The 25,801-nt window shown below is 43.7% G+C and overlaps 1 protein-coding gene across 1 annotated transcript in view; it reads right to left on the bottom strand.

Annotated features, from left to right (window-relative positions):
* Positions 1-6,741: 6,741 nt before the first annotated feature.
* The window catches only part of TMC2 (transmembrane channel like 2), a 96,019-nt gene continuing 76,959 nt past the window's right edge, over positions 6,742-25,801 (bottom strand). Inside the window, 7 exon segments of the mRNA XM_070471815.1 lie at positions 6,742-6,990; positions 9,703-9,745; positions 9,747-9,815; positions 10,887-10,965; positions 15,030-15,155; positions 24,338-24,577; positions 25,579-25,646. Coding sequence (XP_070327916.1) covers positions 6,773-6,990; positions 9,703-9,745; positions 9,747-9,815; positions 10,887-10,965; positions 15,030-15,155; positions 24,338-24,577; positions 25,579-25,646 — 843 coding nt within the window. The 3' untranslated portion in view covers positions 6,742-6,772.

Below are 25,801 nucleotides of genomic sequence, written 5' to 3'. Positions count from 1 at the left end.
TATTCGTGGCCCACAAAGTCTGAAATATTTATTATCTGACAATTTATGCAAAAGGATTGCTAATCCCTATTCTGAGCTCAGACGAGATTGGGCGTTTTCAGGGTCATATGGCTGTCCCTGTTCTTGGAGGTAGGCAGTTTCATCTGTGCCATGTTTGGGGAGCATGGCAGAAGTGAACAGATAATGATATTTGTAGAAATGAAAAACTCGTTGAAATTTAAAAGAAATGCATTGACTCATAGGCGTGGCTTAAGAGAGTATTAGTGAACTGGAAGATCTAACCAAATAATTTATTGAGAATGTAACAAAGGTAAAGAGGTGAAAGAGTGGTTAGGAGATGTGGAGTAAGTCTAGCCCAGAAAGCAGGAAGGATATTAGTGAGGGTTCTCTTCAGAGAAACAGAAGCAATAGGATATAGCTATAGATACAATGAATGGGGCTTCCCTGGTGGCTCAGAATGGAGTAAAGAATTTGCCTGCAGTGCAGGAAACAGTGGGTTTGATCCCTGGAGAATCAAAGGATGGGGAAGATCCCCTGGAGGAGGGCATGGCAACCCACTCCAGTATTCTTGCCTGGAGAATCCCATGGGCAGAGGAGCCTGGCTGGCTCCAGTCCATAGGGTCACAAAGAGTCAGATGTGACTGAGCATGCACGGACATGGATACAGATATAGATAAGAGGAAATTATAGGAAATGGCTCACATGTTTGTGGAAGCCAAGAAGTTCCTCAGTCTCATCTGTGGGCAGGAGAACCAGGGAAACTGATTATGTTAATTCAGTTTGAACCCAAAGGCCTGAGAATGGGATTGAGGGCAGCTGATGTTGTGGGCCCAAGTCTGACACTGAAAGCCTGAGAACCCAGAGTGTCCGAGGGACAGGAGGAAGTGGATGTCTCAGCTCAAGCAGAGATAGAACTAATTTGCTCTTCCTTTGCCTTTTTGTTCTATTCTGCTTCTCAATGAATTGGTTGATGACCATCCATGTTTGGGAGGGCCATTTGCTTTACTCAGTTTACTAACTCAGATGCTAATTTCTTCCAGGAACACCCTCACAAACACTACTAGAAACTGTTTTACCAGCTATCTGGGTGTCCCTCAGTCTCGTTGAGTTGACAACGTAAAATTAACCATCATCAGGAGGAACAATATTTGAAGAGGTGGTAGATACAGTCTCCCCAGAACTGATGAAAAACATTGAGCCAAAGGTGCAGGAATGCATCTCAAACAGGATAAAAAGAAATCCAGGCTTGTACCCTTGTAATAAACCAGCAAAACACCAAGAACAAAGAGAAGATCTTCAAAGCATATTTTAAATAATTCAAATTTATAATGGTCACAAATCATTCAGGGTTTCTACTTTCTTGTACCATTTTTGTTAGTTTTCTGGGAATTTGTTCATTTCATATATTTTGTTGTTAACTCAGTCGTGTCTGAATCTTCATGACCCCTTTGACTGCAGCACACCAGGTTTCCCTGTCTTACTATCTCCCGAGTTTGCTCAAACTTGTCCATTGAGTTGGTGATGCCATCCATTTCATCCTCTCTTGTCCCCTTCTGCCTTCAGTCTTTCCCAGCATCAGGGTCTTTTCCAGTGAGTCAGCTCTTCGCATTAGGTGGGTAAAGTATGGGAGCTTTAGTTTCAGCATCAGTCCTTCCAATGAATGTTCAGGGTTGATTTCCTTTAGGATTGACTGGTTTGATCTCCTTGCTGTCCAAGGGACTCTCTCAAAAGTCTTCTCTGATACCACAGTTCAAAATCAATTCTTCAGCACTCAGCCTTTTTTATGGTCCAGCTCACATCCATACATGACTACTGGAAAAACCATAGCTTTGAATATATGAACCTTTGTAGGCAAAGTAATGCCTCTGCTTTTTAGTATGCTGTCTAGGTTGGTCATAGCTTTTCTTTCAAGGAGCAAGTGTCTTAATTTCGTAGCTACATCTGCAGTGATTTTGGAGCCCAAGAAAAGTACAGCATTTCATCTGTGCTTTCACATTTTTTAGTATAGATTTGAATAGATTTTTTTTATGTTTTGTGTAGCATATATAGCTGTGATCTTTTTTATCCTTTATTTTTACTTTATTTTCATCATTCTCAAAAAAATGTTAATTTTCTTTTTCAAACATTAACTTTAGATTTTGTTGATTCTATTGTATGTTTTAGTTCTTGTATTTATTATTTCCTTTCTTCTACTTGATGGCTTTATTTTGCTGTGTTTTGTTTCTTAATATGGAAGTTGGTTCTTTGGCTTAAAATTTTCTCCTTCAATATGCATTTCTCTCTAGATACTTCTTTAGCTGTATTCACAAATTTGGCATGCAATACTTTCATTATAATTCAAATCAAATTTATTCTAATTTCCATTATGATTGCATCAAGGACCCACACGTTGTTTAGATGGGTATTAAAGGATGAAGTCCTCCTTGCTTTCCATTGCTGCTTTCTAAACATTATTTCCTCTTTCTCTGAGAAAACCCCCAGCCACCCATTACTGCCTGGTAGCATTCGATTTCGTACTGGGAAGGACTACTTTTTAGATGAGGAGGCAAGATACTATTGATCAAAACAGTTCTGGAATACTACAAGCTGTTGTACTTCCTCATCTCAGATTTACTAACCTGATTGTGTCGTTCCAGCTTCTGTCAGTATCCACCTAGTTCTTTCTTTACGTGCTGGTGTGGCCCTGACAGCTGGCATCATTTTATGTGTGTGGGGCCCAGGGACTCATTTGTAGTCTGCAGACCCCTCACAGACATGAAGCTTGAACTGGTGGGGGTGGTGGGAGGGTGGGTGGGGAAATGAGCCTAAAGCTGCATCTTTTCATCTTCTCAGAACCCTAACTAAGTCATGTATTTCAACTGGTCTTTTTTGGGCCCCTGAGAACATAGGTAAGTTTTGAGCTAGTGGGCATCTTGGAGACTATATAATCTAACATCTTTTGTGGATGAGGTATCAGCTGTAATGATGTTCAGGAAGCTACAGAATCAGTTTTTCCATTCCTTAGAAGAAAAAAAAAAGGTTTTTAATGTGCCTATTATATGCCAAGTATCTTTGTAGATGCTGGGGGTACAGTATTTTACAAAGTCAAGTCCCTGCCAATGTGGAGTTTACATCCTAGGAGACAGGAAATCAAGTAAATATGTAGTACATACTTGGTACGATAGATGTTGGTACATGTTAAGGAAGGTTGCATTGAGTCCCTCAGTGGAGGGGCAACATTTCTAGCAGAGATGTGGAAGGATGATGAAAGCAGTGATAGTACTAACCCATGGCCTCTTCGTTCAGAGACTTCACTAGCCATGTGCTATGATGTAGCAGTGTGGGAGGCTGACCAGGGTGCTTGAGGAAGATTTCAGGGGCAGGAGGTAATTTAGGTATTCACAGAAGGATGTGTGGGTCATTTAGAGATGGAGGGTGGAAAGAGTTGAAAGCCAATCCAGAGAGAAGAAACTCCTGAAGGTGTAAGAGATTCATCCTGCTCGGTAGTTTGGACGAAAGACTGAAGGATCTAACGTGAAAGATCTAGAATGTATGAAGCCTTGAATGAAGGCCAGGGTGAGGGGCTTGGGCCTGATGACTTACTCTCCATAAAGCAGTGTCTGATAGCAGATTAGTTTGGAGGTGATGTGCAAAACATTTCCCACCAAATTCCAGCTGGGAAAATGGCAGCAGGTCTGAAGGAGGCTGCTGGCTTGCCAGGTGTGCTCCAGGCTCAGCTTTAAAAAGCCATGTGGGCCTTTCTTTTCTCTGTTCACCCATTGGGAAGGATAATACACTGCAGCATCTCTTCCTCTTTTATTTAGCTTGGTGTATGGCTTACTGTGTCATTTTGGTGTAATTAAACCGGAGTTTTTACTCTGAGCAGTGTTAATGGGGACTTACGGAAACGAATGTTCAAAGGACTAGGCAGAGCTTCAGGAAAGGAAATTACATGAAACAACCACAGGATGGCGGCACTTAACACTCATTTCGTGAATGTTTTACATCAAATTTCAAAGGCGTCTGGCAATTCCCAGGCCAAATAAACCCTACAACATTCTTTGGTAACAATTTATACATATTTGCAGCATTTCTTTACGGAGACACAGAAGAATGGGAAGCCTTCTAGAAAGATCATTCAGGAATACTGGGTAAAAGTTTTAATCAGTCAATGATGTTTGTGTTCATGACCTGAGCCTGAGGATGTTTGATCTTACCCAGGCCTATGATAATATCTGTTACTTATTGAGCACTTAGTCTAATGCTTAGCGCTTAGTCTCATATGTGTCAGCTTGTTGAATCTTCACAACAGAATCTGGCGGTCCCTGTGCCCCTGTCCTTAGGTTAATTCCTGATTATATTTTATTTCTAGCATCTTATATGCTTTGTTTTTGTGCTGTTTTTTGTTTCTTTGTCCCTCCTTTTTCTTAGAGGCACTAGTAGCCTAAGATCACTTTATTTTTAATTTTTTAGTAACTAATGTGTTTTTTTTCTTTTCTATTGAGGTATAGTTGATTTACAGTGTTAGTTTCAAGTATACAGCAAAGTGATTCAGTTATATATATTTCAGATTCTTTTCCATTAGAGTTTATTAGAAGATGTTGAATATAGTCCCCTGTGCTATACAGTAGATTCTTGTTTATAGCACTGTGTATCTGAAACTCCAATACTTTGGCCACCTGATGTGAAGAGCCGACTCATTGGAAAAGACCCTGATGCTGGGAAAGATTGAGGGCAGGAGGAGAAGGGGATGACAGAGAATGAGATGGTTGGATGGCATCACTGATTCAATGGACATGAATCTGCGCAAACTCTGGGAGATAGTGAAGGACAGAGAAGCCTGGCGTGCCACAGTCCATGGGGTTGCACCAGATGATCATCCCTCCTCTCTTACCCATACCTTCTTCCTCTACCCATCTCCCTAGCTCATTAGAAGTTTTCTTTTGCCTGATGGTCCCAGGATCCACTACTAACGAATCCACTGATGGATGTCTTTCAAAAAAGCTTTAGTGTTTTCATGACAGAGATCTGATAACTATTTGAATTAAGAAACCTGTTAAAATATGTCCAAAAATTCTTTGACCACTCTTCATTCAAGAGCTGGAGCCTAATTTCCATCTCTGAGTGTAAGCTAGACTTAGTGACTCTGTTCTAATGAACAGAAATTGGTGGAATTGATAGTGTAACTTTTGAGAACAGGTTATAAGTGGTGGTGTGGCTTCCTCCTTGCTGTCAGATCACTGGGGGAAGTGAGCTGCTGTGTTGTGAGGGTACCCAAGAAGCCCTATGGAGAGGTCAGTGTAGGGAGTAAGCAAGTCTGTGGATGGCCAGCTAGGAACCAACACCTCCTGCTAGCAGCAATGAGTGAGCTGCTTGTGACTGTATCTTCCAGCTCCCGACAAATGTTCTGATGACTGTAGCCCTGCCTCAGATTGTGACTGCAATATGCAGAACCAGAATTTCCTGGTGAAGCCAATCCCGAATTCTTGATGCACAGAAACTGTGTGAGATAGCAAATGTTTGTTGTTTTAAGCTGTTAAGTTTGGGGGATAATTTATTATGTAACAATAGATAACATACATTCCTTCACATAAAGTTATGTGTCATCAGAACAGGATAATTTGTATTTGTGGTGGGTGAGTAGGGATATTGGTCAGCCTTGGAAGCCTGAGGGTAACCTCTGGGAGTCCCGGACTGAGACTGGCACCCTGCCGATACTTGCCTTATGCTGGCAAGGCCTCCTCGGTGGTCTGGCCTCTAGGGCTGATGCCCCCATGAGACTTCTGCACAGAACCAGGATGTGATCACCAGAAACAAGACTCTACACTGTACCCTTTGCAGAACTCCATCCCCCCCTCCCAAACCCTTTACAGTAAACAATCATTCATTTTAGAATTTCATGCATGAGGAAGAATTTTCTTCCCTGAGCAATATTTTGTTTCACGAGGGCTTCCCAGATGGCTCAGAATGTAAAGAATCCATCTCTATAATGCAGGAGACCCAGGTTTGATCCCTGGGTCAGGAAGATCCTCTGGAGAAGGAAATGGCAACCCACTCCAGTATTCTTCCCTGGAGAATTCCATGGACAGAGAATCCTGGTGGGCCAGGCTGGGGGTCTGGAGTCAGACACGACTGAGTGACTGATACCTTCAATTAGGTCAGAGGAACCATGCTGCTGTCTCTTTGCCTTGCTGCCAGGGAGGCTCCAGTGCACTTTTGATGCTTGATGGCATCAGCTCTCCTCCAGCTAGTTTCTGGAGAATCACCATTTTCCCACTCACCAAGGCTGGACTTCATTTTACTTTTATTATCATTGGCTTCTTGAACCTTTTGTTTACACTGCATCACCCCCTTTGGAAGGAAGTGGTTGGTGGTCAGGAATGTGTGTCCCTCTGTAACCTCTTCCCAGTTGGTGGAGCTGGTAGAAACCTGTCTCCACGTGGACTCTGTGCAAAAGTCTATGATGGTGATCATGGCCCTACCCCCTCTCCCCGAGTCTGGAGCTGAGGTAATATGCTATGAGTGCAGGGTCCAGAGCTGCCTGAGCCAGGACTCTGGGATGGGTAGTTAGTGGGGGGAAGGCTCAGCTCTCCGAAGAGGTGGGTGAAGCCATTGTCCTCTTGGTAGCTAACAAGAGCCTGAGACTGGTAAATTTCCCACATTCAGTGAGAGTAGAGAGAACATGAATGGGTGTGAGAGAAGAGAGGAAGAGAATGATTTGGGGTGGGTGGGTGGGGTGAGCTGGTGGGGCTTGAGGATCAGCCCCAGGACTATGCTCCATTAGTCCCAGTTGTCAGTGGGGTGGTCTCCAGGCCCGCTTTCCAGAGGTTGACCTCCAAGGATGAACCTGAGGACGGGCTTGGCCAGAGTCTGGTCTGACACCAGGGGCCCGAGATACAGGGAGGTGTTGGGAGGCAAGCAGCACAGTCTTGCTGGCAGAACTGGAGGCCCCAGGGCCCTGCGCCTTCTGGTCCAGGGTCTGGCTTTGGCTAGCAGGGTGATGTGCAGTCCCTGGGGAATGAACAAGACAAGAATGAGGATATGGGAGATTTCCCTACAGTGTCCTGGTGTGGAATTGGAGTTCTTGGAAGCTGCCCTGTGCTCTAGGTAGATTTCAGTCCTATTTGGTGATGTGAGAATGGTTGGATCACCTAGGGGCACCTTGGCCCATTCTTGGTATAAACAGCTGTGTTGGAGGAGTATGATCTGCTGGATAGAGAGCTAGATTTTGAATGCTGGCCTTAGGCTAGACTCTCTGAGCCTGGTTTTGTTGAGAATAAAATCAGAGCTATAATAGCTGTTCACAGATGGCTACCAGGGTCAAATATGATGATAGAAAGGGTTGTGGAAACTGGATCAACCCCAGGACAGTGCCCTGCTAATCATATCCATTTCCAGCTCATTCACCTATTTGTTTCCCTCGTTTCCTTAACTCCGAGTTGGGGGCAATTACTGACTTGTTCTTCACCAAACCCAGTTCTAGGACATAGAAATAGACTAAATTTCCATTGTGGATAGTATGGCCTGTGGCCGAAGTCCAGACTTTGATGGGCACTGTATCCATGTGTGACTCTAGGCTCTTCCCACTCCCAGCCTGATGCAGGTATAGTCACAGGATGAGAAGAGCCAGGGTTCCGCACATCACTACTTGGGAGGAGAGTGGCCATCAAATGGAAATACCCAATTTGGGCTTTATAGAGTGAGAAATTTTTATTGTGTTTGAGCCATTAGCTGTTAGGCCTGCTTGTTAGAGCAGTGTCATTTTAGTGTATACTTCAAGAAAGAGAGGGCTTCCCTGGTGGCTCAGATGGGAAAGAATCTGCAATGCGGGAGATCCAGGCTCAACCCCTGGATTGGGAAGATTCCTTGGAGAAGGAAATAACAAGAGAAGTTAAATGAAGGCAGCGATAGATGCTGTTGGGAGTTTTCCAGGTGAAAGTTTAACACCCTTCCTCAGTTTCCCTGCATATCCTAGTCCCACTGATGTGTTCTGATAGCCTGTTCATAAAAAAAAAAAAACAAAAAAACACTGCAATATTGATTTAATCAGCATAAAATCAAAAGAGCTTCAGATCTGTAATAAAAAATTCAAATTTGGAGAGGGGCAAACTTTAGATCAGCAGCCAGTAAAGAAAGTAGGGGAAGGGAGTGGATAAGGGGTACAGGAACCTTGGGACTCTGGGTCCATGAATGGACCACTGTCAAACCAATGTTAGTTTCTTGCCTTATGGAAAATGTTCTATAAACCTGTTTTTTCTCTTCCATTGATGTTCAAATACATCCATTCTATTTTTTGTCTTGTTTTTGTTGGTGATACGGCAACATAATGTCACATTTACTCCATTTCCTACCCCTTGTGAAAAAAATTAGGTGAATTCAAACACTTTCTTCAGCTCCATGATAAAAGCAACCACTTGCTCTGCTGCATTTCATTTCTGAACCAGCCTTCCAAGCTGTGGACAGACTGCAGCTGATTTTACTGAAGGCTATAGCTCTGAGATGCCTTCCATACATTTTTGAGACTCACCAGGAATAGGTTCTATGTTCACGCAGACTTGTCCTCTTTTTGTAATACCCACTTGTTCATGACTTATTTTAATACCTGCTATTTCAGTATCAATGAGCGTTTGCTAGGAATATCCACACAGGTGCCCTTTTTGCTCCTGACTTGCTTCCACTGTCACTCTCTGCACTATTGCATCTGGAGAACTGAGGATTTTCACCTTCAGGGAAATACTGCTATGGGATTAGATTCTTCATGGTTCTGTTTTCTGAAGTCTTGTCTACACGTTATAAAGGCATCAAATAAATGGTAAGTAATTTCCGTACTATAAATTCTAACTAACTCCTAAACTCTCAGCCATTTCTTGTGCATCTCATGCAATTTCCACATGAAAGGTCAAAATTACTGCATACTTATACTTTAATTTTGATACAGGGACAGTCCTGGGAAAACAAGAATAGCTCAGAGATGGTCTCTTGCAGTTTGCTTTCCTCACTGCCGAAGTAGAGGTGGTCGGTGATTATTCCCCTTTGAAGCTCTGTCACACCTTTGGAATGTGTGTGGCCCTTCCTCACCATGTTATTCTAGCTGTTCTAGTGCTTCTTGTCTTTTAAGAGAATATAAATTGGTTCTGGTGGGATTTGCAGCGGCTGGATGCAAATGTCCCTATTTTTTCTCTTAAAAAACTGCACAGAAAACAAATAGCTCGTCCATCCCTGGCAGCTGCGATCCATATAAGCCAACCTCAGGGCATCTTAAAGGGATCTGGGTAGGACACCAGGCATGCTCCTACAGTGGTTTAAGTAGCCAGATACTAAGAGGATATGACATGGGAAATGATAGATCTGGAGTGAGATGAAGGCAAAGTCACTTCAGAAATGAAGAAGAAATGAAGAACCATCACCATAGAAAATGTGGCAAGAGACTCAGGATAGCAATGAGGGAAACAACCCTGGTATTTCCCCATTTTACAGACATTCCTCCTCCCACTGGTTCCAGGAAGTCTGTAAAACACATGTATAATCTCACTGCATTTGCACCACCCTGTGAGGTTACCTATGATTTACTCTTGCTTCTTGCTTCTATTTGCCCAACTTCATACAGCTAGTTAGTAGCTGTCAGAATTCTGACTTCAGTCCCATGTGCATCTGATTTCATAGCATTTGCTCTTTACACTTTCTTTGTCACCTTGTAAAAAGTAATCGGGAAATAGAATATACCTTCTTTGGTGAGCTGGGTGCCATTTTTGGAGTTGCCTTTATCCGGTGTCCTCTGAATCTCTGGGTGTGGCTCTGCCTTTGACAGATTTATGGCTCTTCTCAACTTCACGGAGCTGCAGGGAAGAAATGAATCGTTAGTCCTGGCCAGGGAAATGGGTGTTTTGAGTTTTGGACCCCAGGATGGTGAGATCCAGAGGGAAGCCACCTTAAATCACCAGTTCTTGTTCTCACTGCTGGTCGGAGAGGCACCCAGAACTCAGGTTTGCATAGCATTTGAAGGAACATCTGGCCAGGGGAAGACAGACCCTCAGCCAATCCTGTATTTCAGTGGTTTTCTACACCTGGGCAGGAGGTCAGTGAGAGTGACAGAAGGAAGTGTGGATGGGGAACTGGCAGTGAGGCTGATGAGATTAGTTCCAGAAAAGAGGGTGAGAAAACAAGGGGGACATGACTTAGGGAGGGTTGGAGTCCAGCTTTTTACACATTAAAGAGGTGGGGGTGGGTGTTGCAAGAGCAGGAGAGGACTCAGGGTGTCATCAGATGTTGAGAGAGGCTGCGCTAGTGTGGAGGGGACTTACAGAGGCTCCTTAGGCCTTGGGGCGCAAGCGCTCTGTCGTTCTGACAATGCTGTTTTCTTTAGTATTTCTAGTACTCACTTTAATCAGTAGTAGTTATTGTGGGTACTAGTTTTATTATGTTTGAACACTGGTTTAACCCATTGACTTTTTCCTGTTCCTTAGCAGCTGCTCAAAATTTAAGTCATTACTGTTGAAAGAAAGTGAAGTGATTTAGTCATGTCTGACTCTTCGCGACCCTATGGACTATTGCCTGCCAGGCTCCTCCATCCATGGGATTTTTCAGGCAAGAATACTGGAGTGGGTTGCCATTTCCTTCTCCAGGGTATAGTCCCGACCCAGGTATCCAACCCCGGTCTCCCGCATTGCGGGCAGACTCTTTACCATCTGAGCCGCCAGGGAATCATTACTATTATGTATTCCCAAATACCCTCAGAATATAAATGGGGGTCACTGAATTTCTCAAGGCTGCTTCCTACCATACAGATAACTTGGGGTTTGGTTTAGAAGAAGGCCATTTAAAGGATACAATCAACTGGGCTCAAAAAGTGAATTAGCAAAAGCCAAAAACATAACATTTTGTTTAATGAAAACTCCCGACAGACTTACCGCTTGGATTTTCTTTCTCAGCTGGGCATTTGCTCGAGAAAGGCTTTTGGAAACTGAGTTCAAGTAGTAGATGGCCAGGCTGCAAGAGAAAAGAATGCTCCAGGGGTACTGTGATCTTGGAAAATGATGAGAGCTGGACACCTTACCTGAGGAATCATAGCTGGCTTCAGGAATAGGTGACCTACTTTGCCTCTGGGCAGGGTGGTGGGAAGTCTTAACCATCCTAAGTTCCCCACCTAATATCAAGAAGGTCTTGGATATCCCTGTTCTCTCTATTTTATTGAACATGTTTTTAGTTTTCTGAGTGTTTAATAAAGGTTAGCTAGAGGAATCAGTCCCCTTCTTGGAAATCTGAAGAAGCAGGGGAGAGGCAGGGTTTCTTGTCTGCAGGAGCAGCCTGGGTACCAGGCTCTGTGCCATGTGGATCCCACTCCACATCTCCATGGTTTTGATGAAACCCTGTGTAGAAGAAATGATGACTTCCATCTTTAAGGGTCAGCATCCCATAATGCAGAGAGTTAAGTCATTTGCCCAAGGCCACCTTATCTGTTAGCACTTGTCAGAGGCCACATTTGATGCCAAAGCCCTTTCTACAGTCTTCAAATGCGGAGGGAGGAGAGAGAGGTGCTAGGTGACCTGTTCCAAGTTTGCCTAGAAACACAACTGCATAGACCCTGAAGGCCCTCTCCCCAGGGTACATGGATAGGAATGCCTGTCCTGGACTTGTGGTTTTCAGAAGCCAGCCCCCGCTGGCTGACTGGGTGTCCTTAAAGCTGTAGCCTGGTTTCCCTTTCATAGGACCTGGGATTTGGAGTTAGGACCTGGATGTACCACTTGAGAGTGAGGGGCCACAAAAGCCTGGGATGCCTCCTGGACTAGGTGCTCTGACAGCTTGTCCTTATCTGTCACTTTCCTTCCTGCATTTCAAGCCTCAGCTGCCCAGCTTGGGTCTTCCGATCCTTGCCCTGGGGGCACCCTGAGCCACTTCAGCAGGGTCCAAGAGCTCTCTTGCAGGCAGAATGGAGGAACTACATTGCCTTTGGCAGAGTATAAGTCAGAGGTGTCCTGTGAGTCTCCTGAAGCAAAGACTTAGAGGACTATGGGTGATGAGAGGCCAGTGGGAGGCCAGGTGAAGGGACCACCATCTGTTGGGAAGGTGCCCAGCAGGCTTCACCTGCTCTCCTAATTAACAGCCCATTTTTTAGGGAGGAACTGGAGATGAGAGAGGATAAAATGCTCCTGGGTGGCTGTGTTTATTTTGAGGCTGCTTCCAAGCTTAGCGTCTTCCCATGCAGCCTTCAAGGTCAGCTTTGGCATTTGGGTTGCAGAATTTCCTCAGGTGGTGGTCGCTACCATGTCAGCCTTCCCTCACGTTTAGACTAGAAGCGGAGGCTATTTGAAATCAAGAATGTTAGGAAATATACCTATTTTGGAGAGCAATTCAGCACTGTCTACAAAGATTGAAGAAACACATACCTATGACCCAGCCATTCCATTTCTGGAAGTCTGTTTTAGAGAAAACTCTGTGTACAAGGAGACATATAAGGAGAACATTTGCAATAGCAGAAAAGTAGAAACAACCTATCTCTATGCAGAGAAATGGGTAAATTATGGTTTATTCATACAACTGATAAAAGCAATTTTCACATATTGAGGTTTGGGGAAGTCATTCTGGCCTAAAGATGAGTTGACTTGAATTTTATGCTAACTAAAATAGCCTGTTTGTGGCTTATGAAGCATACATCGTACATCTGCTTTCTTTCTTTGTTTTCTTTGTTTTCTCCTCTTGGCTTATAGGATCTCAGTTCCTGACCAGAGATTGAGCCAGGGCAATGAAAGTCCAGAATGTTAACTACTAGGCCGCCAGGGGATTCCTATATCAGCTTTAATTATGAAAGAAAAGGGTACATTGACTAGAAGTAAAGAATGTCCATGTGAAAAATAAAGATTAAATGTCTCCTTTCCTAGGATTCCAATTCCAGTCCTCCTTCAATGATAAGACTCCCTTCCCAGGTGCCAAGGCCATACTGACTCATTGTGTATGTGCTGATCTATTTCTTGTTTTTGAAACTTTGAAGGAATGTATCCCTGATTTGTTTAATGTTCTTTGTTCTGACAAGATATAAAAGTGTGCTGAAAACCAGGATTCTCTGGAGCAGTTCTCAGAGTTATCTAAGAGGCCATCTTCTGGGATATAGTCTTCAGTTTGGCTCAAATAAAATCCTTTTCTCTTCCTATTATAGATTGTTTATTGATTATTTATGAGACACAGTGAAACACAGAAGAGTCATTAAAATGTATGTTCATGGGTCCACATGAGAAAGTCCCCCAAACATAATGTGAGTGAGGAAAGCTGTGTAGTCTGAACCAGTCATGAAAAATTTTATAACTCAGAAGCGATAGTACATACATGTGATTAAATGGTTCAGATTGAAAATGATTAAAATTAATCCAAATAGCGGTTACCTTTGGAGAGGGAGGGAGAGAGAAAGATTAGGAGGGCTGGAAGTGTAACGTTTATTTCTTTTAAAAAGAGACCAGTTGGAAGCAGATATTGCTAAATGTTAACATCCGTTTAATCTTGTGATCTTGCACGTGATTGTATATGTCTGTATGTTGGGAATATTTTATACTGCCCTCTTCCTTCCTTGAACATTCATTGTTTGCCTTCTATGCCCCAGCCATGGAGCTGGTATTGGGGACACAGAGATCACCAAGCCCACTCACGTGTTCAGTCTGTGAGGATGATGGTGACAAATGTACTGAATGCTCTCATGCACAGGGTGCTCTGCAGAGAAACCCCGTGAACCCAGCCAGGGACAGGCTGCATCAGCCTCAGCTTTCTTGAGGGGTGGGTCTTTGATATTTCTGGTGGCAGTTTTGGAGAGAGCTTCAGCAGCTGCCAGACTCCTCTTATCCTTGGGCCCTGTCTTTAGTGTGTTCCCTGAAAGACATGCAGTTGCCAGTGCCTGATGCCTCCTCTCCAGCCTGCACAGAAATCATTCCTGCCCATGATGCAGCTGGCCCAAACTACCTGGGAGTTAACCAACACCTCTCCCCTGCCATGTCTCCCAGTGGCACTCAACCTGTGATGGATGGGAACTGATCTAAAATGTCCTGATCTACAGCCACTATGGAGAACAGTGTGGAGATTCCTTAAAAAACTGGAAATAGAACTGCCATATGACCCAGCAATCCCACTCCTGGGCATACACACCGAAGAAACCAGATCTGAAAGAGACACGTTCACCCCAATGTTCATCACAGCACTGTTTATAATAGCCAGGACATGGAAGCAACCTAGATGCCCATCAGCAGATGAATGGATAAGAAAGCTATGGTACATATACACAATGGAACATTACCCAGCCATTAAAAAGAATACATTTGAATCAGTTCTAATGAGATGGATGAAACTGGAGCCCATTATACAGAGTGAAGTAAGCCAGAAAAATAAACACCAATACAGTATACTAATGCATATATATGGAATTTTAAAAGATGCTAATGATAACCCTATATGCAGGACCGAAAAAGAGACACAGATGTATAGAACAGACTTTTGGACTCTGGGAGAAGGTGAGGGTGGGATGATCTGAGAGAATAGCACTGAAACATGTATATTATCAAGTGTGAAACAGATCGCCAGCCCAGGTTGGATGCATGAGACAAGTGCTCAGGGCTGGTGCACTGGGAAGACCCAGAGGGATGGGATGGGGAGAAAGGCGGGAGTAGGGATCGGGATAGGGAACACATGTAAACATGGCTGATTCATGTCAATGTATGGCAAAAACCACTACAATATTGTAAAGTAATTAGCCTCCAACTAATAAAAATAAATGAAAAAAAAAGTCCTGATCTCTCACCCTTGAACAGGATAACTCAGAGGCACACTGTTTCCCAGAACTTCCATCAGGATTAAAGTCACCGCAGGAGTTAGAATGCACCTTCCAGTCCCTTCTCTGTCTTACGTCCCTACACACACTGCCCCCTCCAGGAAACTACTTGCACTTAAATCCTTGTCAGAGGATCTACTTCTGGGAAATCTAGGTTGAGAAGGCAAGAAAGAAGGACCTGCCAAGGAAGTCTCAACTGCAAGGGGAGGTCTCCATGAGGCAGGGCCATGGCTCCCGGCTAACTTACAACATCAGCAGGATGGCTGGAATGATCAGGCCTGGATTGGCGAGGAAGGCAAAGATCTTGCCCAGGAAGGTTGGGAAATCATTTTCAACTGTCTCTTGGATGACGTCATACATTCTGTTTTTCCCACTGGAAAGAGGAGAGGATACATTATAGCATATTTCTTAGCTCATATGGCGTGAACGACTGTGTCCATATCTGGAGGGTCCAGGCCGCCACTTAGCACTGCTCTCCTGGAAGAACAGAGCCCTTCTGCATAGGGACTGCAGTGAATTGATACACAGACACCACTATGTATGAAACAGATAACTAGTGAGAACCTACTGTGTGACACAGGGAACTCTGCTCAGTGCTCTGTGGTGGCCTAAATGGGAAGGAAATCCAGAAAAGAGGAAATACATGTATACAAACAGCTGATTCACTTTGCTGTACAGCAGAAAACACAACATCGTACTCCAATAAAAATGGAAAAAAGAAAAAAGGCCCCATGAGGGGATGTCATGTAGGTGAGGGCTCAGGGCTGCCCCAGCATCCTGACTCCCCAGCCCACAGTGCCTCACGATGTTTCAGACTACCTTGGTCTCCTGTGCCTGGCCCCTTCCTTGGCAAGATGAAGATGTTTGGTTTTTTTCCTTGTGTACTCTCATGGGAGAAAGTGGTCTGTGATGTGGCTTAGAGACCAACATGGAGGTTCCTCTGGGTCCCTGGACTTGGGGGCAGCTCTCCAGAGACTGATGTGATGGACACCCTCATGGTGACTCAAAGATACCTACAGTTAGTCTTCAGGTTGTAATTCCAGGAGATTGCTTGCCTAGGATAGGCTCCTGGACAGTTTACAACAGTAATTTTGATATTCTTTGAATACTGAACAACCATTTTGTAGACTGCCTTCCACACATACCCACCCAGAGATTACTGACTGCTGTTGGTTTTTGATTGGTAGTTTGGTGCCAAGAAATGAAATTTGTGTTTTGAAATTCTTGATTTAAATCCTCACTGCTCCATTTATTAGCTGTGGGACACCACAGACAGTTTTCTTACCTTCTGCCTGTATTCATACCCTCACTCTCCCTGGTAGAGCTGTACTGTCCAATGTGACTATTAAATTAAAAATTCAATATATTAGTCACACATTTCAAGTGCTCAGTAGTCATGTAGTAGCTCCTGTATTTGAGGAGCCAGTGTGGATTTTTTCCCCTCATCTAGTTCTATTGGGTAGTGCTGCAGAGATTCGATATCTTTGGGTAAGACACTGAAAATTTCTCTGCCTTGGTTTCCTCATCTGTATAATATAGTGCAATAATGATGTAGTATAATATGGTATTATAAATATAATAACAGCATTTGCCTCAGAAGATTGTTTGGAGAATATAGACATGAATTCATATGAAATATTGAGGATGGAGCTGTCAAATTATAAGTGCCCTCCAAAATGTTGCATCTAGAAGCTTTGCTTTTTTCTTTATGTGTCAGTTAGGACTGGCCAACAAAGTCCCATGGACCAAATTCTGCTTGCTACCTGATATTATAAGGCCTGGGGGCTAAGAATGGTTTTTACATTTTTAAATAATTGGAAAAGATCAAAAGAAGAATAATATTTTGAGACTCATAAAAATTCAGTGTCCGTAAATAAGTTTTATTGGAACACAGCCATGCTCATTTGTGTGTTGCCTGTGGCTGTTTTGCACTGTAATAGCAGAGATGAGTAGTTGTGTTAGAGATGGCGTGGCCATCTCAATGTTTAGCACTGTTGCACAGCACACTAGAAATTGCAATGATGTAGTTGTAACATGACAGCATTTCAAGTGCCATACATATCACCATATTATGACATTTAATTTATTATTTTTAAAAGTACCAGTGCATAGCCATTTTGTAAAAACAAGAAAAGTGGACTTCAAATGTTATGCTTAAGTCACAAGAGAGTGTAGATTATTGTGTCATTGAATTACAATGTATTAGATGATGCAACAATTTTCAGTGATTACTGTATAACAAATTACCACATAGGTGGCTTAAAACAAGACAAACTATTCTCTTACGTTCTGGAGCCCAAAAGTCTGATATGGTGTCACTGGACTGAAACCAAGGTGTTGGCAGGGCTGCTCTCCTTTCAGAGGGAGGCTCTAAGGAAGACAGTTTCCTTTCCTTCTTTAGCTTTTAGAGATTCATTCCTTGCATTCCTTGGCTCATGGCCCCTTTCTGTTTTCAAAGCTAGCAGCATAAAAGCTTCAAGTCTCTTCCTGCTTTCAAAGTCACACCACTTACTGATCTTTTATAGTCATGTCTCCCTCTGCCTCCCTCTAATAAGGACACTTGCTATTTAGGGCCCTTCAGGGCTTCCCTGGTGGCTCAGAGGTTAAAGCGTCTGCCTGCAGTGCAGGAGACCCGGGTTTGATCCCTGAGTCAGGAAGATCCCCTGGAGAAGGAAATGGCAACCCACTCCAGTACTCTTGCCTGGAGAATCCCATGGAGGGAGGAGCCTGGTAGGCTATAGTACATGAGGTCCCAAAGAGTTGGACACGACTTCACTTTCACTTTAGGGCCTAATTCAGATAATCTCCCCATCTCAACATCCTTAATCAGATAACCAAAGGCCATTATGATATGTGAAGTACCATTCCAGGAATTAGGATCTAGATATTTTGGGGAACCATTATATAGCCCACCAGTCTGCTCTCTGGGTTCAAAGATTCATACTCATTCTACCTGCAAAAATACATTCACCACCATCCTACATGGTGAAGTCTCATCTCATCTAAATATCATGGACTCAAAGTCCCAAATCTCATCATCTAATCAGATGTAGATGAGACTCAAGAGTATGATACATTTTAGGGGCAAAATTCCTTTCTATCTCTAATGAGAGCTGTGAAGCTAGAAAGCAAGTTGTACATGCATGCTCAGTCATTTCAGTCATGTTATTTACTCTCAAAGCACAATGGTGGACCAGCCATAGGATAGCAGTTATAGACATTCCAATTCAAAAAGGAGAAAAAGAAAGGAAGAAAGGAATCACAAGTTCCTAGCAATTTTGAAATCCAATCAGCCAGATTCCATTAGATTTCAAAGACCTGAAAATAATCTTTCCTTGGCTTGACATACCTGCCTGCAGCTCTGCCCTCCAGGTCCAAAACTCTGGCCTTGGAGTTATCCTTCTTTTTTCTTGAAGAGTAGCACATGTTTCAGCTAAGGAGATTTAATTAGCCTGTTTAATGTCTGTAGAATATTTGGAGTCCAACAGCTTCCTTCGTTTTGTCTTTTTTCTTCCCCTTTTAGTCCAAGCTGTGTTACTGCTCATAACAACATCTCAAATACCTGGCGGATCTTCTACCCATGTTGTGGGAATTCAGTTCACTACACAAGAGAGTCCTACACAGATCATTCCTGGATATTCTCCCTCTATTTCTGGCTTCTGCTGAGATGGTTGAGAGGATCTGAGTTAAACAATCTTCTCTAAAGATTCTTAAAAGAATCTTCTGTGTGAATGAATATTCAGATCTTATGATCCTTTAGAAGTGCTAGCAGAAGGTTGTTCAGCCTCCCCCCTTGACTTTCCTTAGAGCATACTTTCCTGACAGAGAATCTGCTCTTGGTGTCTTCTGCAATCTGACTAGGCTGAGAATTTCTAAAATCATCAAGTCCTGGTTCTTTTTTGCTTATCAGTTCTTTCCTCAATTTATCTCTTTCTTACATTTTAGTATAAATGGCAAGAAGTAACCAGGCTGCACCTTCAACACTGCTCAGAAATATCCTCATCTATAATCTCCAAAATATACAAACAGCTTATAAACTCAACAACAGAAAAACAAACCACTCAACTGAAAAATGGACAGAACATCTTAATAGACATTTCTCTAAAGAAGATATACAGATGACCAGTAGGAACATGAAAAGATGCTCACCATCACTAATTATTAGGGAAATGCAAATGAAAACTACAGTAAGGGATTTCCTTGGTGGCTCAGTGGATGGGAATCTGCCTGTCAGTACAGAGGACACAGGTTCAATCCTGTGAGCAGCTAAACCGATGCACCACAACTTCTGAAGCTCGTGTCCCTGGACCCTGTGCTCCACAAGAAGAGGAGCCACGGCAGTGAGAAGCCTAAGCACCACAACTAGAGCGCAGCCCCCACTCTCAGCAACGAGAGAAAGCCTGCACACAGCAATGAAGACCCAGCACAAACAAGAATAAAGTAAAAAATTATTTAATTAAGGAAAACTACAATGAGGTACCACCTCACACTGATCAGAATGGCCATCATGGAAAAGTCTACAATTAAACGCTGGAGAGGGTGTGGAGAAAAGGAAACTCTCCTACACTGTTGGTGGGAATGTAAATTGGTGCAGCTACTATGGAGAACGTTATAGAGGTTCCTTAAAATAACTGAAAAATAGAACTACCATGTAACCCTGCAATTCCACTCCTGGGCATATACCTGGACAAAACTGTCATTCAAAAAGATACATGCAGCCTATGTACATAGCAGCAGTATTCACAATAGCTAACACATGGAAACAATCTAAGTATCCACTGACAGATAAATGGATACAGAAGATGTAGTACATATATACAAAGGAAAACTAAAGAGAATGAAACTTAAAGAGAATGAAATAATGCCATTTGCAGCAACATGGACACAATTAGAGATTATCATATTAAGTGAGAAAGAGAAAGAGAAATACCATATAATATCACTTATATGTGGAATCTAAAATATAACACAAATGAATTTATCCACAAATCAGAAACAGACTCACAGACATAGAGAACAGACTTGTAGTTGACAAGGAGTGGGGGGTTGGGGGTAGAGTTTGGGGTTAGTAGATGCAAGCTATTACATTTAGAATGGATAAACAAGGTGCTACTTATAGAACAGGAAGTTATATCCAATCTCCTGGGATAAACTGTAATGGAAAAGAATATTTAAAAAAAGAATGTATGCATTATATAACTGAGTTACTTTGCTGTACAACAGAAATTGGCTCAACATTGTAAATCAGCTATACTTCAATTAAAAAACAGAGAAAAATAGTTTTTACTAAGATTGATCTTGAAAAAGACATCCTCAGCTAAACATTCAAGTTTATAATTTACAAATTTAATTTTCCATGTAACAGAAGGACATAGTTTAGCTAAGCTTTCTGTCTCTATACAACAAGGATCCCCTTTCCTCTAGTTTCCAAAATCATGTTTCTCATTTACCAGTGACAAAGTAATTAAATTGTAGGAGCTAAAGAAATGTATTCAGAGGAAATAAACTTAAAACTTCTAGGCTTTCCACCAAGAGCAGCTGCTTGAGGAGATGAAGACATTGAGAACAATGTCCTATTCAGACACAAGGCAAGCGATCTTAAGTGGCTTTCCTTGGCTTTTGATGAGTCAATAGATGTAACTGATACTGCTCGGTTGTTTATTTGAGGAGTTAATGCCAAGTCTGAGGTGACCGGAGAATTAACTCCTATGAATATTCTGTAAGGCAAGCGATCTTAAGTGGCTTTCCTTGGCTTTTGATGAGTCAATAGATGTAACTGATACTGCTCGGTTGTTTATTTGAGGAGTTAATGCCAAGTCTGAGGTGACCGGAGAATTAACTCCTATGAATATTCTGTGCAGGACACACATGGGTGAAATTTTCTCAAAGAAATTGAGAAAACACACTAATTTAGTACAACTGAATTGACAGGGATTCAGCACAACTGAAGTGAAGCAGAATCTGCTATGATGTGCTACAAATGACAATGGTCAAACTATATACATTGAAGAAGAAGGCACAACTGAACAAATTAACATAGCTTGTGAAATTTTCAGTTTGTGCAGACTATGGTCATTCTTATTCATTACTAAGTAATTTGCAGAAAACATCTGAATCTATCATGTACAACTGAATCAACAATGTCAATGGTAAACATTTTCTCTCGTGTGACTTTTAATCATTTTAATGTCTGTAAATTTTTATCAGAAATAGAAACTGAATATCCTGACTTGTCCTACTGCACAGCAGTTCAATGGCTTGGCAGTAATGAAGCTTGTGTCAATTTTTTTTCCTATGGTGGTAGATGTGTTGCCATGTTACTAAAGTGGATCCAGGCAGCAAAGGCAGCAGTCTGGGCAGGACAGTTGACTTTTTTTTTTTTTCTGGCTGCATGGCCTGTGGGATCTTAGTTTCCCAACCAGGGACTGAATTCACACCCCCTGCAGTGGAAGTGCAGGCTTAACCACTGGACCACCAAGGAATACCCTGATTTTTGACAATAGAGAATAGCAACTTTGACCTACTATTGTGTGAAATATCACCTCCTTTCCCTCAGAAGAATTCCATTCTTCTCATTCACAGCCCTGTATTACAAAAAATTATATTATTATCATATTTCTAATTTTGTCAATAAAAACTTTGTGGATGTTTGTTCCTCTCCTGGTATTATAGAAGTACCTACATGATAGTTTTGATTTTTGCCTCTTGAGCCCCAAAGCCTAAAATATGTACTTTCAGGCTCTAAAAGAAAAAGTTAGCTGATCCCTGGTATAGATAATGCTTACCACCTCATAGTATTGTTATGACTACCAGCTACCCCGGATTTTGGCAGGACTGAAACTAACAAACTGGTATATATGTCCTACTAAGGATTAGCACACTTCTCCAAGTACTTTATGGATAGTAGCCCACTAAATCCTTACAGCCACCCTATGAAGGAGGCACTACCATTATTTCCATCTCAGAGGTGATGAACTTGCAGTGTAACTTGTTCAAGATGACCCAGCTGGCAAACGACAGATCAGGCTCTAGACTCTATGCTCTAAATCATGGGGGTGGCAATTTTTCTCTGAAAAGCTTTTAGACTTTGTGAACCAGGCGGTCTCTGTTGGAGCTATTCAAATTCTGCTGTTGTAATTAGAAAGCAGCCATAGATTATATGCAAGCAAAAGCATGAGGCTGTGTCCCAATAATACCTTATTTACAAAAACAAGGGGTGGTCTGAATTTGGCCCATGGCTATAGTTTGCCAACTCTTACTTTTAACTTCATGCTATACAATGCTGTCCACCTCACTCATTTATGTTACCTGCCTGGATTTGGTCCAAACCCTAAGTCCCACCCTGAAAAGTGAATTTATGCAAGGTGAAGAGGCTGGTTAAAGCACTGACCATAAACCAGGTGTTTTCTCCTAGATACCAGGTGTAAACCAGAGAGAAAGGAAGAAAAAGAAAATGACACCTTCATGGAGCTTATGATCTGGTGGGGAGATGGGCAACAAATAAGATTAAAAAAGGAAAAAGAGTGGCATGCTAGATGTTGATAAAGAGGTGTGATAATCAGAAGTAATGATAAGGTGTATGTGTGTGTATGTATGTGTGATTTTAGTTACTGTCTCTTGGGAAGGCCTCACTGAAAATGAGGCCACTGAATAAAGCTCTGAAGCAAGTGGCTTTCCTGACACCTCAGTTGGTAAAGAATCCCCCTGCAATGCAGGAGACCCTGGTTCAATTTTTAGGTCAGGAAGATCCCCTGGAGAAGGGATAGGCTACCCACTCCAGTATTCTTGGGCTTCCCTTGTGGCTTAGCTGGTAAAGAATCCACCCACAATGCGGGAGACCTGGGTTCGATCCCTGGGTTGGGAAGATCCCCTGGAGAAAGGAAAGGCTACCCACTCCAGTATTTTGGCCTGGAGAATCCCATGGACTGCATGGTCCATGGGGTCACGAAGAGTCAGACAGAACTGAGTGACTTTCACTTTCACTGAAGCAAGTGAGAGAACAGCTGTGATGAATGTTCTAGCTGTTGGTGGGTTTTGATCAGAAGAGTGATAGGAAGGAGGTGGCAGCTATCTGTTCTCCTGGGCTCTTCAGGTCCCTTTCTCTGCTATCGGGGGGTCGGCTGTCAAGGGCCTCAGGAAGCAGATGAAGCAAGAGTGGGGCAGGTGCTGAGGGCCAGACGTGGTGGGGGTCCACTCACTGACCTCCTGCCTGGGACAGGTGGGTGGTCTGGGAAAAGGGGCACCAGTGTTCACTTCCAGAGCCCAGCCTTCCAAACCTTGCTCAGGAAGAAGCCAAAAGAGGCTTCTGCCACTTCTGCCACTGTGGTTGTCCCTCAGCCTGGCACGCAGGCCTCCTACTGCTGTCAGTGTGGCCCTCCACTCTGGATTCAGCCCCTCTTTTCCTCCTGTCTGGACCCCTTTGCAGCCCCATCACACTCTGCTGTGAGTCCTCCTGCCAAGGACTCCTTAGAACTCCAGGCCTTTGCTGTGGGGCACAACCACAGGCTTTCTCAAGGCCAGTCCGTTATAAACCAAGTTCCAGCCCAGCATTTCCCAAAGCGTGTGGACCCATGTTAGCAGGCAGGGCCAGGACTGGAGTGAGGTGGGTGAGGCCTTGGGTGCACAGTTTAAGGAGGTACTGCCCTCGGGGTTGTACAAGTGCAGGGTGGGCACCTTACTTGCTTCACCCTCCTCCTGGCCCTGGGTGGTGTTCTGTGAAGCAAGGGTCTGTGGTTAGCGGGGATAGAGGCACCAGCTTGCACACCATTTGTCACTGCACGCTACTGCAGAGCCTTGAATGAAGGAGTGTGCACTGCGCATTTCTAAGTAAGGAGGTGGCCAACAGGAGGGGCAGCATCCCAAACTCTTGAACCACAGAGTCTTTTTTTAGGCAGGAAAGAAAGGGCTTTGTTTTCAGAGGGTGTTGCATTTGAAAACAGAATAGTGGATGCACATTACCTCTCCATCTACCTCCTTACATAATTATCTCTTTATACAGTGTCTCTGAACCTAGTCTGGCCCATAGTGCTCTGTAGGGCACGGGGATCCAGTCAAGAGTCTCGGCAGCTACTTCACATTTGAATGGCACTTGTAAACGGATGGTCATTTCATTTTCAGACTACCCCCTGTTAACTCATCCTAAGGTAATCCAGGGCAGTAGATTATCCATATGTTAAAAAGGTAGAACTGCACTCTACAATATGAGTTGGAGAACCATAACCATACCATAACAACTATGGTAGCCATTAGCCACTGCTGGTTATTTACATTAAAATTAATTAAAATGAAATAAAATTAGAAATTGAACTTCTTGGTCCTCATTTTGAGTGCTCCACAGCCAGAGGTGGCTGGTGGCTGCCATGCTGGATAGCACAGACATATAGAACGTCTCCATCCTGCAGAAAGCTCTGTTGACAGTGTTAATAACTTGCCCAAAGCTCCACTCCGTGGCCTTTTGCAGGCTGATGTGATATCAGAACTGGAGTTCTGGGCCTGAGACCTCTGAGCAGACTGCCCCAGGAGAGGAGCTGCTCCCCTCCAACCGAGACTGTGCACCTGAATGGCCCGCAGTCGAAGGAGGGCGGGAGGGACATGATGGTGTAGGCCACGGGCAGGAGGCTGAGGAAGAGCACCAGCAGCAGGAGGCCCATGTAGAAGTTGTTGGAGCGGGAGGCCTTGAACACGCGTTCATGGGGGACATTGCTGCTCATCACCGCCCAGCACTGGAAGTACATGGAGGTCAGCAGGCGCAGCACATTGATGCCCACCAGTCCTGGGGCGTAGAAGGAACCCATCCTGGAAGGGCAGAGATGGCACACCTGGTTGACTGGACAGGAGGAGAGGCCAGGGAGAGATGGCAGAAGGAAATGGGGCCGATGGGCTAGGGGCAGGAGGCCTTGCTGCTTTCCCTGTAGGTCCCAAGGGAAGGGATCTCCCACTTAGCCAGGACATTTATCACTAAGCCATAGCCATCCATTCCTCAGGACAGGGATGCTCCAAGCATTACTGGCTTGGGTTCTGGCCAGGATTTTACTGCTGCCCCACCTCCAGCCATGGAGCAAATTACATGGCCTCCTGTTGCTCTCTGGTCTCCATTAAACTGCACTGCTGCTCAGAAAAGTATCTGAAGTCCTTAAATTAAAAGAATTGGATGTTGGCTTGCAATGAGCCCTTGAAAGCCTTTGCCAGGTCCCCTGGTGGGTCAGATGGTAAAGAAACTGCCTGCAATGCAGGAGACCTAGGTTCAATCCTTGGGTCAGGAAGATCCCCCGGAGAAGGAAATGGTAACCGACTCCAGTATTCTTGCCTGGAGAATCCCATGGACAGAGGAGCCTGGCAGGCTACAGTTCATGGGGTCACAAAGAGTTGGACATGACTGAGCAACTAACACACTTGAAAGCCTTTGCCTGAAGTCAGGCAGCTTCCTTAGTTCACGTGTCTCCCTCTTTCCTATCTTTCCTCCCCACCACGTCCTTCTCCCTCCCTTTCTTTCTCTTCCTTCCTTCCCATCCTTTTTCCTTTTTCCTTTCTTGCTTCTCTCCTCTCTCCTTCCTCCCTCTTCCTTTTTTCCTTCTCTCTCCTTCACTCTTCTCTCCCCTTGCTATGTACATGGTAGAAACAGAGTCGGCCAGACACCGTCCTGGTTCAAATCTAGTCCTGCTCAAGTGACGGAAAGGAGCTCAGAGAGGCCGGATGACTTGTCTAGTCTCTCTCCTGCTGACTGAGAGGCTAAGCCTGGGATTCCAGCTTTTTGACTCCCCAGATGAGGTGGTGCCCAGAGGAAATGCATAACTCACCAGATCATTCCTTGGTTGAAGATCAAACCAAGCACATTTCCACTAATATCAAACTCAGCATATGAGGGCTGGAGGGAAAGAGAGAAAGAGCAGAGAAAGAGAAAAAGTCTGTTAGGTGGTGTCAGCCAGATCCCACTACCAGCCAACTGACCAAGCCACTCCACCCCAAAGAGCCTGCTCTGGTGACCAGAGAGGAACCTTAGATTCAGGGTTCTATTTCTTT

This window comes from Odocoileus virginianus, chromosome 9 (assembly GCF_023699985.2).
Source record: "Odocoileus virginianus isolate 20LAN1187 ecotype Illinois chromosome 9, Ovbor_1.2, whole genome shotgun sequence".
NCBI lineage: Eukaryota > Metazoa > Chordata > Mammalia > Artiodactyla > Cervidae > Odocoileus > Odocoileus virginianus.
This window is presented reverse-complemented; position numbering and strand designations above follow the sequence as displayed.